This window comes from Scleropages formosus, chromosome 22, assembly GCF_900964775.1.
Source record: "Scleropages formosus chromosome 22, fSclFor1.1, whole genome shotgun sequence".
NCBI lineage: Eukaryota > Metazoa > Chordata > Actinopteri > Osteoglossiformes > Osteoglossidae > Scleropages > Scleropages formosus.
This window is the reverse complement of record NC_041827.1, coordinates 7,861,873-7,881,062: the sequence shown is the minus strand read 5'-3', so window position 1 is coordinate 7,881,062 and position 19,190 is coordinate 7,861,873. Positions and strand designations below refer to the sequence as shown.

General features: G+C 41.6%; 1 protein-coding gene across 1 annotated transcript; it reads right to left on the bottom strand.

Annotated features, from left to right (window-relative positions):
- Positions 1 to 5,827: 5,827 nt before the first annotated feature.
- On the bottom strand, positions 5,828 to 9,713 carry ankrd33ab (ankyrin repeat domain 33Ab). The gene is made up of 4 exons (XM_018725413.1): positions 9,432 to 9,713; positions 9,152 to 9,281; positions 8,599 to 8,739; positions 5,828 to 6,651 (listed from the first exon to the last, which is right to left on the bottom strand). Exons 1-4 carry the CDS (start codon positions 9,711 to 9,713, stop codon positions 5,828 to 5,830), a joined length of 1,377 nt encoding a protein of 458 aa, XP_018580929.1.
- Between the last annotated feature and the right edge of the window lie 9,477 nt (positions 9,714 to 19,190).

Here is a 19,190-nt window from a genome sequence, read left to right as displayed (position 1 = left end):
ATGACTTGTCTCAAAGCTTTAGAGAGAAGGATTGATGTCTGCACTTAGAACCTCTGTGATGGTGGCCTTCCTCAGTCAACCATCAGCTGTCAGTCTTGCGCCATCATCAAAAGCCTTGAGCTGGCACTGGATTCCTTTTTCATCTTCTTTCACAAAGGCTATGTCCTGTCTTGCAAGCTGGTATGTCGTACTGCATGCCATTCTCACATCGATAGACTGTTACAGCCCTGAAAAGCTGGTCGTGGGACGAGCGATAGTGGCCCTGACCTAGTGCACTTGTGCTACTGGTGAAGATGTGCTCAAATTTCCCTTGTTTTTGGACATAATGGGCATGTGTAGTCTGTCTTACTTGTTTACCTTCTCCCCAGCTCAATAGCTTACATGGAATAGACAGCACATCATTTACCACCTGGATAAAGAACTTGAAGTTGCTGGGCTCTGCTGTCCAGAGCTTTGTCCAGGAAGCTGTATGGTCCAGTGCATGTTCCCACCTCATCCATGATCCCCGTTGCCCCATCCCTACTGTCCTAGTCAATACTTGTTCAGCTGTTCTGCATACCTCCTCCTGAATCAGTTTGTGCCACTCCTTCCCCTGGACCTCGCTACATTGGTGTGATGGAACAGTGCCCAGACCAGCTCTTCCAGAAACCACAGTACCAACCATCATGCTGTGCTGGAGCCAGGACTCTGGCTGGCCCACTGCAGTAAGTACACTCCATTTCCTTCCTGTCCTTTCCTCAGTGTCTGTTAAAGCAGTTCTAGGATCACAGGAGTCTTTGTATTGCAAGCACTTCCCTTGCCTTTGTTACCCAAAACTTTGACTCTAAACTAATGAAGGGAAACTTCAGCTTATCACTGTTGCTCAAGCTTTGACACATGCCAAGCCACCTGTGTAGGGAACAGCTTGTTCTTCTCTCAAATATTGCAGCAGCTGACATTCATAACGAGAAAGAGTTTGGAAGTACTGATTTATCCCCTTGTGCTAGCAAGCCCTCCACTTCTTTTACACACACACACACACACACACACACACACACACACACACACACACACACACACACACACGCACACACAGTCTGAAGCTACTTGTCCTGAACAGGGTCGCAGCAAACCTGAGCCTAACCCGGCAACACAGGGTGCAAGGCTGGAGGGGGAGGGGATACACCCAGGATGGGACGCCAGTCCATCCCAGGGCACCCCAAACAGGACTCGAACCCCAGACCCACCAGAGAGCAGGCACAGGAAAACCCACTGCACCCCCCATTCACTTCTTTTATATTACCTTAAAATGAATAAATAAACATTGAAGGAGCTTTGCCAGCCCTTACAAATACATTTCAGTGTCTATTAATTTAAAATGTTGAGATTTTATATCAACAGCAAAAGTACAGTTTTCATTTCTTCTGGCCTTGTATTTGTGTTACACATTTTAAATGTCAAAAGACTCGTGTATCCAGCTACAAATAATGGAATTATGTGAGCCATAAATGATATCTAGCCAGGTTGGGTAAAATGGCATGTAAATGTGTCAGTGTCAGTGCTGCTGAAATCAGGGTCTCCATAATTCCATAATGCAATGCAGCTTCCGTTCCTGAAATGGAAAGATATTGTTGTAGACAGAAAGGAGATTACAATACAGATCAGGACCTGACACGCCTTCTGTGACTAAAAGTGCATGGTCACATTCCACCCATATCCTGCTCATGAGATGCAGGCTCTGCCAGTGTCTCTGGATGGCCTCCAGAAATCTCTGATAGCACTGGAAAAATACCACTTTTTCTGGACCTGACCAGTGCAATGCATAAAAATTTCTTTGCCTGTTTGTGTGTCCTGAAATGAAAGCATTTGTCATGTTTTCTTCATTACTTTTGTCTAAGGAGAATATCAGAAACCTATTCGTATTAACGTGATCCATTAACTCTCTATATATACATATATACAGGTTGTCAGTTTCAGTAGAAAGCTTTTGGTGAATAGCAACAAATGCAAGTTAATGAGAAAAGTCCACAGTACTGCAGTTATAAAAGCATGAAAAAGGTATACATATATAAGATATACTTCTTGACTGAATGAAGTTTAAGTGCATGTATATATATTTTTTCTCCAAGTTGTCAACTTTTTTAATTTAAGAAGGAGAAGCAGGATAGTAGTTGTTAAATGTGGTGTGCAAGAATGGTCTTTTTTCCTGCTTACTGGATGTTAGACTTTACAAAGTGAAATTTGTGTAAGAACAACTGGAAGAGATTATTGATGTAGTAGTCTTCCCTTTTACTTTTGATAGCCCCATTGCCATTTGTCCACAACTCCAATATCTGTTAGCTAATGTTCTTAGCAGCAAAAGAAAAGTAAAACAATACACACACACACACACACACACACACACACACACACACACACACACACACACACACACACACACACACATTTTCAGAACCGCTTGTCCCATACGGGGTCACGGGGAACCGGAGCCTACCCGGCAACTCAGGGCGTAAGGCCGGAGGGGGAGGGGACACACCCAGGACGGGACGCCAGTCCGTCGCAAGGCACCCCAAGCGGGACTCAAACCCCAGACCCACTGGAAAGCAGGACTGTGGTCCAACCCACTGCGCCACCACACCCCCCCCTGCGCCACCGCACCCCCCCCGTAAAACAATACATCAGTGTAAAGTATCTATTTTTGTGATTATATTTATATAAACCTGTTCATTTTTAAATCTCAGATCCTAAAACGCATGTCTTCTGGTTATTTGCTGTTTATACATTAAAAATAGTTATTTGCTGGTTATAAATTTACAGCCTAAACGGTAAAGATACTGCTGTCTTATAAAAACACACACACACACACACACACACACACACACACACACACACACACATTTTCAGAACCGCTTGTCCCATACGGGGTCATTCAATTTTAAATACCTGAAATGTTAATGATGCAGCAAATCATATACAAACCCCATTTTCAGAAAAGTTGGGATATTTTCTAAAATGCAATAAAAACAAAAGTCTGCAATTTGTAAATTCTCTTGAACCTTTATTTAACTAACAAAAGTACAAAGAAATGACTTTTAATGTTTTTGCTGACCAGCTTGATTATATTTTGTAAATATAAGCAAATTTAGAATCTGATACCTTCAACACACTCAAAAAAGTTCGGACAGAGGCGAAATAAGAGTGAAAATTTATAGAATATTATGTAAATAACACCGTTTCAGAAGATTCCACAATAAGCAGTAACTGGTGAGGGTATCATGATTGGGTCTAAAAGGAGCATCCACCAAAGATACAGTCTTTGCAGACAAGGATGGGTCATGGCTCACCACTTTGTGCCAAACTTTGTGAAAGAATTGTCAATCACTTCAAAAAGAACATTTCTCAATGCAGGATTGCAAAGAATTTAGGTCTTTCACCAACTACAGTACATAATATCCATGTAACCTTGAAAAGATTCATGGAATCCGGGGAAATCTCAGTGCATAAAGGACAAGGCTGGAAACCACTAATGAACGTGTGTGACCTTCGAGCCCTTTGATGGAATTTCATGAGAAACCGTCATGCTACTGTGATAAATATAGCCACATGGGCTCGGGAGTACTTTGGCAAACCATTGTCACTTAACACAGTCCGCTGCTGTATTCAGAAATGTGACCTGAAACTCTGTTATGCAAGGAGGAAACCATACATCAGTTCTATGCAGAAATGCTGCTCTGAAAGGTCATGATGGTCTGAAAGGTCATGGAAACATGTGCTGTGGTCAGATGAGTTCTTGTTTCAGCTTGTTTTCGGGAAAAACGGATGTTGAGTTCTCCGTGCCAAAGACGAAAGGAACCATCCAGACTGTTATCACTGAAAGGTGCAAAAGCCAGCATCTGTGATGGTATGGGGGTCCATCAGTACTCACAGCATGGGTGACTTGCATATGGGTGAAGGTGCCATTTACGCGGAGGAGTATATTGGGATTTTAGAAAGACATATGCTGCCATCAAAGCAACATCTTTTCCTGTGGAGTCAATGGTTATTTCAGCAAGACAATGCTAGGCCTCATTCTGGACGTGCTACAATAGGGTAGCTTTGTAGACACAGAGTGCGTGTGCTTGACTGGCCTGCCAGCAATCCAGATCTGTCTCTTATTGAGAATGTATGGCACATTGCAAAGAAGAGAATCAGACAATGACAACCATGGACTGTTGAGCGGCTGAAGTCTTGTATCAAGCAAGAATGGGCAAAAATTCCACTTGCAAAACTGCAACAATTAGTATCCTCAGTTCCCAAATGATTAAAAAGTGTATTTACAAAGAAAGGTGATGTAACACAGTGGTAAACATGCCTCTGTCCCAACTTTTTTTGAATGTGTCGAAGGCATCAAATTCTGAATTTCTTTATATATACAAAATACAATTAAGCTGGTCAGTGAAAACATTGAAAATCTTCTCTTTGTACTTTTGTCAGTTAAATAAAGGTTCAAGAGAATTAACAAATCGCAAATTCTTGTTTTTATTGCATTTTACAAAATATCCCAACTTTTCTGGAAATGGGGTTTGTAAAATAATGCCAAAGTAGGTTTTTTTTAGTACATATTCAAAAAGCTACAGATGTAAAAGCATAGTGTTTTTTTAAAAAGAACATCAAGTTAACCAACCAACGTCAACAACCGCTTGTCCCAAGCGGGGTTGCGGCGAGCCGGAGCCTATCCCGGAAACACAGGGCACAAGGCTGAAGGGGGAGGGGATACACCCTGGATGGGACGCCACTCCATCACAAGGCACCCCAAGCAGGACTCGAGTCCTGGACCCACCACACAGCGGGCACCGGCCAAGCCTGCTGCGCCACCACACCCCCCCGTCAAGTTAAATGTAAGCCTTAATTAAATTAAAAATACATCCTTCAACTGCACTGACCTCTAGACAACAAATTATCAGTTTATATCACATTTTCACAAAATTAAAAATAGTGGGAGACATTTTGGAATGGAACAAGTAAGTTTGACTACAGCAATTATACAATTATGGATAAAATAAAATGTCATTTACATAGCAGTTAAGCAAAACCAAAAATACACAGATATACAATAACAACTCATTTGTTGTCACAAACAGAATAAGTTCTTTTTGGTAAGAAATCAAAACTATTTTTGATATATTCAACAGTGATAGAAGAAGACGTTTCTGAAGCTACTTGACTGGAGTCTAATTAAAACTGAAGACAATTAATATTTTAATATATTCATGCATTTAAGCCAGTTCTGTTATCATGGCAAAATAGGAGTGGAAGGAAAAAAATTAACAAGTACATAGTCTTCAGGAAACCCTGAGAAAATAATCTCAATTATAATCTACTGTTCCTGAGCCAAAAAAATTTACGCTGCAGTAATTTTGTGATTCAAGGATCTATGAAAAAGAATTAGACATTCATTGACTTCATTGCTTCAGTTCATCAAATTTCAACAGAAGTAACGTCTCCAAGGGCATCAGTGAGTGCAGTGGTTCTGTAACTGCTGCTGCAGTACCTTTGAACAAAGTAAATGCTCTAAATCACACCAGAAAAAATACCCAGCTGTAAATGTGTGCCAGATACTGCAAGTCAGAAGTGACAAGTGTAAGGTAGGCAACAAAATAGAAAACTTTCAGAGTGAGATGTGTTAGAATTTCATTTGACCAGGGAAAGCTCTTATGTACATCACAGCGCTGTAACGTCTAACTTGGCATTAGACTTCAGCCCTCGACACAAAAATCCTTAACTGATGGATTTTGCCTTTAACAGGGAGGCCAGAACATCAAAGTGCACATTAGAGAGATTTTTGGCTTTGCAAGTTACAGTGGAAAAATCACTTTTTTTTTTTCTTCTTCTCAGACGTGTCACTACAAGTCTTTGCATTTTCAGCCATTTTCTTCTCCGTCTTTTTCTCCTCTTTGGCTTCTTTGTACTTCCATTTGGGTGGCTCCAGGTGGCGCTTAGACATCTTTCCCTTCTTCTCCTTCTTTGGTGTAGGTTCCCCCGATTTGGTCACTTTGATCTGGGGAATACAGCCAGAAGGGAACACACTATTTCGACGGCCCGTGCCCCGTGGGATGAAGCTTTGCATCCCACTTGAGGCTATAGAGAGTGCGCTTCCCCTCCTCTCTGTGTCCTTGCAGCAGGAGACTGCAGTGTTGGAGGTGGTGGAGCTGCTTGAGGGCATCGCAGAGGAGAAGGAGCTTTGGCTGTGCTGCACACATTGCTCCTCCAGCTCTTTCTGCGAATACTTTAGAGCCAGCTCAGGGACAGCCAACCGCCTCTTGCCCACCTCCGGGGGACTGGTAGGACAGAGTGGGCGACAGCCGGTGACTACTAGGGGACTGTGGATGCTGGTAGTAATGCGCACCATGTGGTCCAGCACGCCATTGTTCTGGGGGTCCTGTGGAAAGCTGAAAGAAAATGTGGAGCGCAACTGCTGGGAGAGTCGCTCCCCTCTGGTCTTGGTGGCCATGGCCTTGGCCACTAGATTTTTGAGCTCCGGCCACTCAGGGACATAGCTCTCGCAGAACTGATCAGCACGAGGCTGCAGGGTCAGCTTCCGGAACTTCTGCAATGTCTCAAAGCGGGCTGTCTTGAGCGCCCATTCTCTTGCGCACTTCCCTCGTTGGGAGTCCACAGCATTCAGATCTGCACCTGGGATAAGGAAAAAATGGGGAAATATCAACTATGGCATGAGGACATTGACAGGAGTTCAAGGGGATGGAACAAGAAAGCAGAAGGGTAAAGCAAACAAGAGAAAAATGTGATCAGCTGTACATACAAGGGCAGCTGCCCACCTAGAAGGCACTTAACTACTATCTTATCATTTTCAAAGAGAAGGCTGAATTTTGAAAGCTGTTATGGAAATGTGGGATGCATATCTGAATTACAGAACAACAAAACGTAATGTAGGAGCCCACTACTGACTAATGGATTTTTTTTAATAGTTCAAAGACTGTTCAGGTTTTTAATGGATTAATGATGCACCTAACACTCAGCATGCAAAAAAACCATGATCTCCATGCATTTTACATCCCTAAGAATGCAGATTTCAGAGTAACACTCCAGCAGACTTCAAGGCAGTTTCTTGTGACTAAGGTAAATGAGAGCAACAGAGTATAGTGCAGTGATGGCAAAGTTAAAGACATTTGAACACAGACAGAAAGAGACACAAGATGAGCAGACTGCACTTTTATAATAACCATTTATCTAGAATGTCTCCCGGGGTACCTAAATAAGTCTTGCAAATCCACATATGGCTAATCCACCACCAACTAAGACCAGCGAGTGAAAGATTAGTGACAGAGTTAAGACGGTAACATTCTCAGATTTGTCCCTTAAACCTGACAGCACTTACGTCACAGTTATACCCTCCTTTGGAGCCTTCTGTGCCTCTGTGGTCTTTAGAGTTTCCTCTAGACTTACTGATGTGGATTTAGCCTTTCAAATGTTACGCAGTTTGTGTTGATTCTTTGAATCCTGATCAGCCAGGTGATGCCATGGTAACTAATTGGTCAAAATTTTCCTTTTAGTTTAATTTCAGTGGGGCTATTGTATGTCTGAAGTTTGTTTTCTCTTGTGGTGGTCTGTCTGTCTCAGAACTAGAAGATTACATCCTATCTGAGGTGAGATGAGGGCAGCATGAAGTGATTAAGGACACTGCAGTCAGTGATTGCAGTTAGGGAATAGCAGCCTATTTGTAATTGAAGCCAGTGCTTTAATACCCTTGAGTAAGATACTTAGTCCTATAAAACGTCCAGAAATGTTCAGTTGTAATAGATAAAACTGTAAATTATGTCAGCTGGAATACATAACAATCAGATAAAAACAAGAGCAATAAATACATGCATTATCTGGTTTTCCCTGTATCCTGACTGCTATTTCTAATACTACTTATCATTAACTGGTCCAGATTTTCATTCATCCAGTTTGCGACATCCAGTCCAGTCAGGTGACACTTGATCTGGCATGAGAAACTGAGAGTTAATTTGAAAGTTTTGCCAAAGGGCTGTTTGAGAAGAAATGTGGGATGCAGTGCATTAAGGGAATAAGGTACCCGCACCCTCAGATACAATCCAACATTCCACTGTTTTGTGTTTGATTTACATATCCAGCTGTTTGTGTTTGCATCCTCTTTTGGACCGATTTGGATCCTTCGTCTAATAATTAATGTGTTTATGATGATGCTGTATTTCTGAAAAAAATGGCTCCTAAAGGAAAAAAGAAGTTGAAGAAAGTGTTAGCTAAGGTGGGGAAGAAGGCAAAAGAGCTGTGAGTGGCTCATAGTTGGAAGACAGTTGGAAGTTTTAAAGTATATAGGGCATGCTAACAGACAGAAAAATATTTCTCTTGTGTCTGGGTTGCCTAAAATCACACTGCAAAGCATTTATTCTATGAGAGCTCAATTAAAAGCGAGAGCTAAAAATGTCACCCTCTTCATCACAATGTCCTGAACCACCTGCCTTCTGCTCCTCCACCTAACAGAACTCTGTACTGGCATATTGGCTGCTTTGTGCCAGCGCAGGGGTGGTGACGGTGTAATATTTGTACCGAGGTCAGCTTCTCACAAGCTGCACAGCTCCAGGGATGTCACTCACGTACCGGCCATGATGAGTGCAACCACACACTCGCTGCGTCCCTGCATAGCCGCCTTCATGAGCGCCGTGAAGCCACGTGTGTCCCGGATCTCCATGTCTGCCCCAGCATAATAGTTCAGGATGTAGTTCAAAATGGTGATGTGACCTGTGGAGGTTGGGGCCAAAGGCCACAGATAGTGAGCAGTGTAGCGTCACAGTTAGACTTCCACCAAGTTATTAAAACTAGTTTGTTATCAAGGTAATGCATTTTTCTTTACATTATTTTAACTATTGCTTTTATCTAAACATCCAAACTTGTTTTAACCATATTAAGTGAAAATTTAAAAACATTAATTAAGTTAAATATATAGAAATTATTAGATGTTCAACTTATGAAATATATACTAACATATATATAAATACGTGTGTATTGCATATACATTCATTTTTCAGTAAGTATAATTACTGAATACATACATAATGAATACATAATACATAATGAATAGTAACATCCATTTTAAAATGATACGAATATGAGGTTGTGATCAGAAATGTAGAGGTGTTAGTCGTATTGCAACCTGCTTGTGCTGCAATCATTAATGCCGTGTTTCCGTCATTGTCCTGGTGGTTGATGTCTAGGTATGGACAGCTGTGGAGTCCAGAAACGATCTCCACAAAGCCCTTGTAAGCAGCCACCATTAGTCCATTCTGAATGAATGCATTGGAAACACATCAGCATAGACAGTAAAGCTACACAAAATAAGATAATTTGCGTCTCATATCAACAACAATTGGTAAGAAGCACTGCATTTTGTGAAAAAAATAGCCAGCTGACTTAATGTGAAAGCTGCCACGTACCCAGCCATTGATGTCCACCTCCATGACCTCCTCACGGGTGACACCTCTCTCCAGTACCTGACGGAGTGTCAGGGCTTCATTTCTGGCGCAAGCCTGGTACAGCGTGGTAGCAGCACCACACTCTCCCCTTTCCTCACATTTGTAATCAGGGAGGACCGAGTCATCAGAGAAAATGCTCTCAGCGTCGGAATCCTCTCCAGATGTGAACACCTCTGAGGAGTCATCATCCGGCCCTGAGCCCAGATGGGGGTCTTCTGTTTGAGCATTTGAAACAGCTGCCATGTTGTGGCTGAGACCCTGGGGTCAAGTCCCATGAGAGGGTCCTGAGTCAGCCTGCATCACAGAGGTCCTGTGGGAGCAGGAATAGTCATAAGCTGCTCGAGGGTAAAACCCGATTGTCGTTCGCCACTTGCAGTATTTGACAAATTGCAATTACAGTAAATAATACTGCAAAAGAAATGTATGCAAACATGTACATAAGAATAAAATAAATTTAAGAAAATCTTGTACACAAGCCTTAGTGCGACGATATGTGACAAGGACCAAGAAAGTCTTTGCATATCAGCAGGGCTGTGTATGGAGCCGAGGCTCCTCGATACACACCTATAGGACACGGGTTGTCAGGGAAGCGGAACCAACTTCCTTTCCACTCCTGCCTCCTGAGGTATGACACCTGTTGAGGTACTCCCTCTCTGCCCAGTACAGCGCTGTGAAAATAAAGGTGTACGAGAAAGCAAAACAACATATTTGGTCCTGCTTAAAAGGATACTTTACCTTAAACTAAACTACTGATGGTTTTATAACTACCTATGTCTGAAGCCAGAGTTAATAATATTAGGAAAGATGTACTCTGGTAGAGAAATTAAGTGTTAATATGCCATTAGACTGAGATACCTGAGTTTATGTATCCAAATTTATATCCAGTCCAAACAACAGGAAAACGGGACCTCAGAAAACACGGAACTTTGGTGAAAAAATGAGCAGCTGTTGATTTTAAATAGTCTTATACCAGTTCAATTTATGAGACTTCAGGAAAAAACAGACTATGTTCATGTCCCCCTGGATTAGAGTCTCAGCTGAGCAACGTGCCTCTGGGGTTGAGTAACCAAGTCAATCTAACAACCCAGTGAACAGAGTGCTAAATTGGGAAGCCTGGTCTATGAATAACAGACGCTGTTGGTCAACTTGCATGTGAATATTAGTCCTTGGGTTGAGGTCAATATCCAACAACATCATGTGCTGTGCTTCAGCCTATATGGGAGTCTATCTTTTGCCTTTGATTTAATTTGATGAGTTAATGCTTTTTAATAATTGTATTATTGTGCCTATTTCATCTATTTAATCTCAATAACCTCTTGTCCTGAGTAGGGTTGCGGTGTTTCGGACCCTATCCCGGAAGCATTGGGCGCACCTCTGAGGGGAGCACACCTTTGACGGGACGTCAGTTAATTGGAGGGTACATTATTGTGCTTATTGCTTTTGCTTAATAGAGAATTATTAAAGTGTATTTACACTATAAATAATAATAATAATAATGATAATAATAATAATAATAATAACACATTTGCTGAAACCACTTGTCCGAAGTGGGTCACGGCAAGCCGGAGCCTAACCTGGCAACACAGGATGTAAGGCTGGAGGGGGAGGGGAAACACCCAGGACGGGATGCCAGTCCGTTGCAAGGCACCCCAAGCAGGACTCAAACCCCAGACCCACCATAGAGCAGGACCCAGCCAAACCTGCTGCGCCACTGCACCCCCAGATAATAATAATAATAATAATAATAATAATAACAATGGGAAAAGCCATGAAGTGCTTTTGACAGATCGACCTGCTGTCTGCTATTTAACATGGCCGTTTCCTACTTGGGCCCTTTCCCTCAGACTGAAAAAGGAGGAACCACAAGGAAAAGAACGGAAACCAGACAAAGCTGTCACAAAGCTGTAAAAAGCACTCTCGGTACACCAGCAGTGTTTTCCACATTCCTTCACCATACCAAGCGTGTTTATGACAGGATATTGTTGCTACAATAAACTACCAGGATGAAGACAGGGAAGCCGGATCATTTTTCAAGATTCCGTGAACCTCCCGTGCTCCCTGTTCTCAATTTCCTGTCTGTCTTCAGGCTTTGGAAACAATGAAATCAGAAGCAGACTCTAGAGCTCAAAGAGACAACAGAAGGAAGTTACACATGCTGCATGGATGTATCCAGCTATAGGGTAACGGCACTCTACCTAGAAGCAATGCTTGGTTCATATCCTTCTATCCATCCGTAAGTGAAAGGGTTACAATGTGTAACTTACCCCAGAGAAAACCAACACACCCTCTCCACAGTCAGCAGAGGTTGAGCCTCTAAGAGAGATGTTATTATTGTGAGCTTGCGCTTCTTCTCTTAAGTAGTAAGAGAGCCAGGAGCCCCATCTCCAGTAGGGAAAGGTCTGCCACCTTTCTGACCTAGGGAATGACTGGTAAAGCTGAAACCAGCATGACAAGTCAAAGCTTTCCCCCTCCTCTCCACCTCGGGGCCATTATGTCGGCAGATAGTGAAGGAGTCTTAACGTAGATTACGTGTTAAGCCAGGCAGCATGCTCCCTCTCCCTGATTACCAGAAGATTTGTGGAAGGGATTAGACGGGTGCAGGACCAGTGAGCTTCCATGCGGTAGATACTTCTTCCGGGCTCTGGGAGAGAACGTTGGCTTTGCCCCTTTCCTCTCCCTCCTGTCTATGAGAACATGTGCAGTCATATAAGTTGAGCTCGGTCACTTACTTACATGGAATGCCTGGACCGCTTTTTCCTTCTTTATTACAGGCAATAGAGAATACATGCAAGATGTGCTGAGAAGATTATAGTGTTTCCACTACAAGAATTTTTATTCCCATGACAACGGAAGCTTCCTCCCCTTGCTGCTGTGTTTACCTAATGGCACGTTGTAAAACACACAAACACAAACAGAAATCCACGACACCATTCGCTGGTCTGAATTCATGCTCATGCGGTATAAGCTTCTTTGTCTTCACTCAAGTCATTTTATAAAACGGTGAAATACCTCCCCAGCAGTATTTCCCCAGCGTATTAGTTTTGTACATCAGAGGTATGATTGTGAACAGAAACGATAGAAAATAGTTTTTAATAATTTTTGGAAGAATAAAAATACTTACTGTTTTGCCAGTGTGATTACAAACTATTCTACAGCCGAGAAAACATATTTATGCAAGTACATTTGGCAGATGTATTTCAGTCTGTTGGAGTTCAGAGCAATTTTATCATTTATTGTTACGGCATACTCCTTGTTAAGCTGCATTACATTATGGGTACCCATACATTGCTACAGTTCTACAATAAATATAATTCTGAACAATAATTATATTTACATTTATTTAGGAGACGCATTTCTCAAAAGCGACTTCCAATGAACTCTGTGTAGTGTTATCAATAAATCTGAATGCGTACAATGTGCACCCAAGGGCTTGAAATTTAATGTTCTTAACAATACTGAAAATTTTTCTTCATTAGTCATTACAGGCAAGTGTAAAAGTACTTCATCACGTGAAATGTATATTCAACATGGATTTGACTTCCAAATGTCCAGCACGAACATGCTCTTGGGGAGACCTTTTACAGTCACTGTGAATGTGGTTATTCTCTGGTCTTTCTGTGAGAATTTACTACAGTGGAACCTTGGAACTCGAACGAGTTGTTCAAGAAAAAAACATCTCAGAACTCAAACAAAGTTTCGGAACTCGAACCGATGAACCTTTCGGGCTAAAACCTGTCGGACGCCTCTTTTTTCCCATAAAACAAAGGCTGCGTATGACGCGTATGACTCGGTATGAATCCGTCCGGCCTGAAAACCGGTGGAGCGAACATCTCGCCGAATTGTGCTGTGAATTTCCACGTGTTTTTGTGCTTTTTTGTATCTTATATTAAATAAGCCATCGTGGGTCCTAAGAAGGTTACTAGTGAAAGCAATGAGCCAAAAAGGAAAACAGTGAGAGCCACGATAGAGGTTAAAAAGGAAATAATTGAAAAACACGACAGAGGTGTTGGCGTGGTTGATCTGGCTGCACGGTATGGAAGGCCTCAATCTACGATTTGCACTATACTAAAAAATAAAGAGACCGCCAAAGCAGCTGATGTTGCTAAAGGTAAAGCTGATGTTCATGTATTTATGGGTTTTACACTTTTTATTCATGGTTTTAGCATCAGGTATGTATGTATATAGGTTTAAATAGGCAGTCATTTGGGGGTCTGGAACGGATTAATCTAATTTACATTATTTCTTATGGAAAAAATTGATTCAGACCTCAAACTTTTCAGAACTCGAACGCCCTTCTGGAATGAACTAAGTTTGAGTTCCGAGGTTCCACTGTATAAGGTGTCCGACCACAGTTTGGATCACGTTAGTATATTTGACCCAAGAGTGTGTGCATGCAGTTCTTTCTGAAGACATTGCTAAAGTTTACCAAAAGGTGGCAATAATGTACAGGGTAACTATGAACAGTATTCTTTACCTACCTGTCCACAGCAGGACACACAGACATTGTTGAAAAGCCAAGCTGAAGAATGACCTGTGCCATTTATTTGAACAAAGACAAAGTAATGTTAAAGTGGATCTGATTTCTTCAGCTTTCACATTTTTTCATGAGTATTACAAGACATATTGATGATTAATAATATGTATCAGTGTGTTAAATATCACATAAATAAATAATTAAATAAACATTATTCATTGGTCAACTGTCGCCTTTTATTTTTCACTGAAGTCCTGCACAAGAATAAAAAATCTTACGTATGACATCCACCAGAGATTTTTCTTTATTCTCTTCTATACCATCTGACTAGAACAACTGGCTCAGAATTTTCACTTTAGCCCCTGAAGAACCAGTAGACCAAAACAGAAGACAGCAGATACATACATGTGGGCTTAAGTTATGGGTTAGGGAGAGTCTATCTTTAGCAGCAAAACCGGTTTTAACAAAATCCATGTGCTTGTCTAATATTAGACACTTGGCACTTCTTCCAGAACAATCTTAACATTTCCAGGGTTTGGCCTCAAGGGACTTTAGAGAGAGTGTTTTCAAGATGGTACTTATTTTAACTTACTCACTGGGGGTCTTACAGTCTATACTGGGGGTCTTTTTCTGAAATTTGAACATATTTTTCATAATAAATTCACTGGACCAAACAAAATTATAATTCAGTTATTTCCCTCTATTAACTCTTCATTACTAAAAGTGATATGGACATCTATCAATTAAACCAATTTCAATAACCATTTGGCTTTGGTAGGGTCGTGACGAGGCAGAGCCTATCTTGGAGTCACAAGGCTTAAGGACGGTAGCACCTGTCCACATCTAATTTTTCTGCTGACGTGATGCACACATTGTATTTTCTTTGAGGCATATGTTTCTTTGGAGAAAAGCGTCTGCTAAATGAATAAATGTAAATGTAAATACAGGTACATCCTGGATGCCAAATGTACTTAAAAAGTCAGTGACTCCATACAGCCAGTATTTTTTGCTGGGTAAGTGCTCTACACAGGCAGTGGTTGTGTGTGAACAGTTCAGCAGGGTATGCGTTGTATCTCCATGACAGATCATACCATGTATTCCAAAAGCTTTCCGTCCTCACTTTATAGCCCTGATAGAGAAGTCCTGCCACGATCAGTACTTGCTCATCTCCTTTTCTTACTCAACAGTACGTCTCTTGGTTCTACTATCTCATACTTGGGTTTCTCATATCACTGTTAATTCATTTTAGGATACGATCTCAGTCAGAATGATGAAGTGCCTACAAATAAAGCTCCCTGATGCATGGATTACCAGCATGTGCTGTACAAACTCTCCAGAATGGCACTACCTGATTCCCCTTGAATCTGTTCCCACGTCTCATCCCTCATGGTCTTTTTTCACTGGCCACCACTGAAGGTCTGGGTTTAATTTAAAAAAATCCTTGTCCTGGCTTTCTGATCTCTAAGTGCCACAGCTCTAACCTGTGTACAGCCTCTCATCCAGCCATGCACCTCATCAACATCTCTGTGAGTCTCATCTTCTGGTTAGTTGAGTGCCCTATCTTTGGAAGGTGAGAAAAAACAGCGGCCTCTTTTTTCCACCCTAGTCTCTCAACTGTGCAACAGTCTGTACTGACAGGCCCACAAAACTCACCACTTCAGCCCATGTTTCATGCTCATTAGGCTAACATAGCATACCTATGTACACCAATTCCTCACATAACAGAGCTATTTGTTGCATGAATTCACCCCATTAAGTCATTTCTTATTTAATTACCTAATTTCTTATGGAAAATAATGGGTTCCTACATGTAAAATGTAATCTTAAATTAACTAAAATACAACAACAAAATGTATTTTATACATTTCAGTGATAATGCCAAGATTTTTATATTTGTAACAAAAGCAAGTATTTATAGCTTGTCTTTTGATGTTATATTTTCATTCATTCATTCATTCATTCATTCATTCATTCATTCATTCATAACTATTTGACCAGGGATTGCAGTGGTCCTGAGGTGACCCAACAAGCACAGGGTGTGAGACAAGGTACACTTTGGACAGAAAAACTTAATGATTTGATGCCAAAGATGTTTACGATATAGAGAAATAAAGTTTATAGATCACTGCTGGTTTCTTCCATTCTGCAAAGCATGCAGACACAGTGCCATTAGAGGTGTTGCGTAGCAGCAACAGGTAGCATAGTGATTAGAACCTTGTGCTCAATGGACCGGGGTTCAAGTCCTACCACCTGTTGGATGGTGGTGGTTGGAGGGTGGAGGATGGAGGATGGTGCTCTATGTTGCTGTAACAAAACTTACTCACCTGGAAAAATGGGTAAAGTTTTGCAATTTGCTTTGGAGAAAAGCATGAGCAAAATGAAATACAGATTTCTCAAATGCTTTTATACATTTACAATTATAAAAGAATTCCATACGTTTTTAAAGCTTTCAGAGAAACTGCATTACAGCTAGTTTATTCTTAAAACTCTTCATGGATTCTCATTGCTTAGACCCTTTAAGTTGGTTTTCAGTCTTCTAAGTGCATCTCTCGGCAGTAAACCTACACACACAGACACAGGTAAACATAACATTTACGTAAATTGTTTTCGCCTAAATAGAATATTAGGTTCCGAGTTGTAAGAAAACTGTCACACATACTTATAGCTTCACCTTGGAGGTGTAAATCACACACACACACATTTTCAGAACCACTCGTCCCTTACGGGGTCACGGGGAACCGGAGCCTACCCGGCAACACAGGGCGCAAGGCCGGAGGGGGAAGGGGACGCACCCAGGACGGGACGCCAGTCCGTCACAAGGCACCCCAAGCGGGACTCGAACCCCAGACCCACCGGAGAGTAGGACTGCGGTCCAACCCACTGCGCCACCGCACCTCCTATGTAGGTGTAAATCACCTGCTGCAAAATACTCCAACACTGGATCAGTGGACTGTGAGCCATTTATGGAAAGGGTCATCAGTGCGTTGGAGAAGCTTTAAGATGGAACAAAGAGAATAAAGGCAACAGTGACATCCAGCTGTGAGAAGAAGAGGGATGGGGAAGGGTACCACACATTACAAAGATCTTACAGTACGAGATTGTTGCAGAAGACTGCAGAGGGTGGATACTTCCATGCAAGACATTTCTTCCTGAGTTGCACTGAAAAAGATTATGTAAAATAGCCTTGGACCAACAATATTTAACTGGTGAATAAATCAAAAGATGTTTGTATTACTAAACTTTATTTACATATGTTGGATTCATGAACAAATCAAGTGAAGCACTAGGTAGGCTTTAGGCTTGGCCAGATCAACTCTGAAATGTAAACACTGCAAAATCCGTAGTAATTTCACTGATGTTTAGTTGTCTGATAATAAACATGGTTAACTGTTGTAACTTTAGCCCTTTTGTTGTACTTCACCACTTGTAAAACAAAACAAATCTCTTTTCCTCCTGTTCGAATCACGCAGAAGTTTCCTATTACTGGAAAAAGCATCCAAAAAAAACAAAAACATGGAAAAGGAAACACTCTGACCTGACAGCCACCAATAATGTACCAGTGACAGCTGGTCACTGGAGAGACAGCCCAAGATGATTATGTAGTATCCCTAAGAGTTATCGCTGCTAGCAGTTCACAGTCTACAGTATGTAAAGCCTGATGACTCTGCGCTGCCAGACAAGATGAAGAAAAGATGAAAGAAAGACTCAGTAGGTGCTTGATAGGGGAGAGAGGGAAAGTGAGGTAGAGGACTGACTGATAAGGGTGGGAGGGAATCAGGCCTGGTGGGAGGGTGATGTGTAGAGAGACGGGAGAAAGAGGGAGTGAAACGCAGACGATGGGAGGTGATGCTGTACGCCAATGACAGACTGTGGAGGGCAATTATGGAGGCTGAGACGGCAATTTAAACAGATCTTCTGGCATTCTGTAATGAAGAAAGGGGAAAAAAATATTGAGAAAAAGTAACAGATAGTATTTTGAGACATTAAGGAATGCTGCAAGATTCTGAATTGGAACAGAGAAGAAGATTACAATAGTTTTTGGAGAACTGAAGTTCTTTTCAGTGATATTGTGATCCTTCAGTAGTCTTTGGCTGGGCAGATTGGGCTCTCAGTTGTCAGGCTGTTGGGTCAGATTGACAGAGGCATTGAGTTGTGGCTGTCAGATTAGTCAAAAAAGAAAGCAGCTTTTCTCAAGGACTAGTCATTCATTTGTGTAGAAGCCCTTGAAACTCTGGCAACCAGGGGTAGAGCTTTGGCTGAGAGTTTTAGGACTCAACTGCCGACTCAACTGCAGGATGAAGACTCTTCAGAAGAACCAGGGCCGCACAGACCAAATGCTTGGAGCCATGGGCAACATGATGAGCTCTTTAGCGCTGCCCAGTCAACCGTGGGTAAGTGAAGAAAACCCTTCTGACTTGGGAGGCTTGATATACACTGTGTGGTATTTTGCAACTTCAGCTTAACATAGGGAAAGGTCAGCAGAGCATACGGAACAACTGTGCTAAAGATATCACATGAAATGAGGAAGATAAAGCAAACTTTCTGTGGTAATGGAAAATGGTTTTACATCCTTTTGCCTCCCCAAGGATTTGCGCATGGTTATGTAAGAATACTGTCCCTAATCAGTTCTTGTTGTGAATGCGTACAATGGTCCCTTTAGTTGTGCTCCGCACTCTTTAGTTTTTCGCAGATTAATGGACCTAGATTTCCTGTAGTGCCTTGTACTGCTGGGCTGCTCAGTTTGAGCCCATCCTGTTGACACACCCCTCGACATACTTTTGCACGGATCTAAGAAAAGCTTTCCCTTCCTAGCCAACAAACAAATATGGAGAATGTTATTTGTTGTACATACTGGCTAAGAAGCCCTTTCTCTGTACACATTTTCTTTTAAAACTCTGAAAATTTTTATTGGATTTGTTAATATTAACCCAAGTATAAGATTTGCATTTAATTTTCTGAGACTTTTCACCAGCAGCTTGCAACGCTTAATGAAGTTACACACCTGGATATTTTTTTACACGAGCAATTGAGGGTAAATACCTCCGCCAAAGGTACCACAGCGGGAGATTGGATTGGAACCAGGGTCCTTTAAGTGTGAAGCAACAACTATAACTGCTACATTACCTGCTGCCCAACACCAACGGACATTGTTAAAAACATTTCAGAGACACAAATATCACAGTGATTCTATACTACAGAAAATAAAAAAAGAGAAATATACAGTAATATCATCCATCTTCCACAGC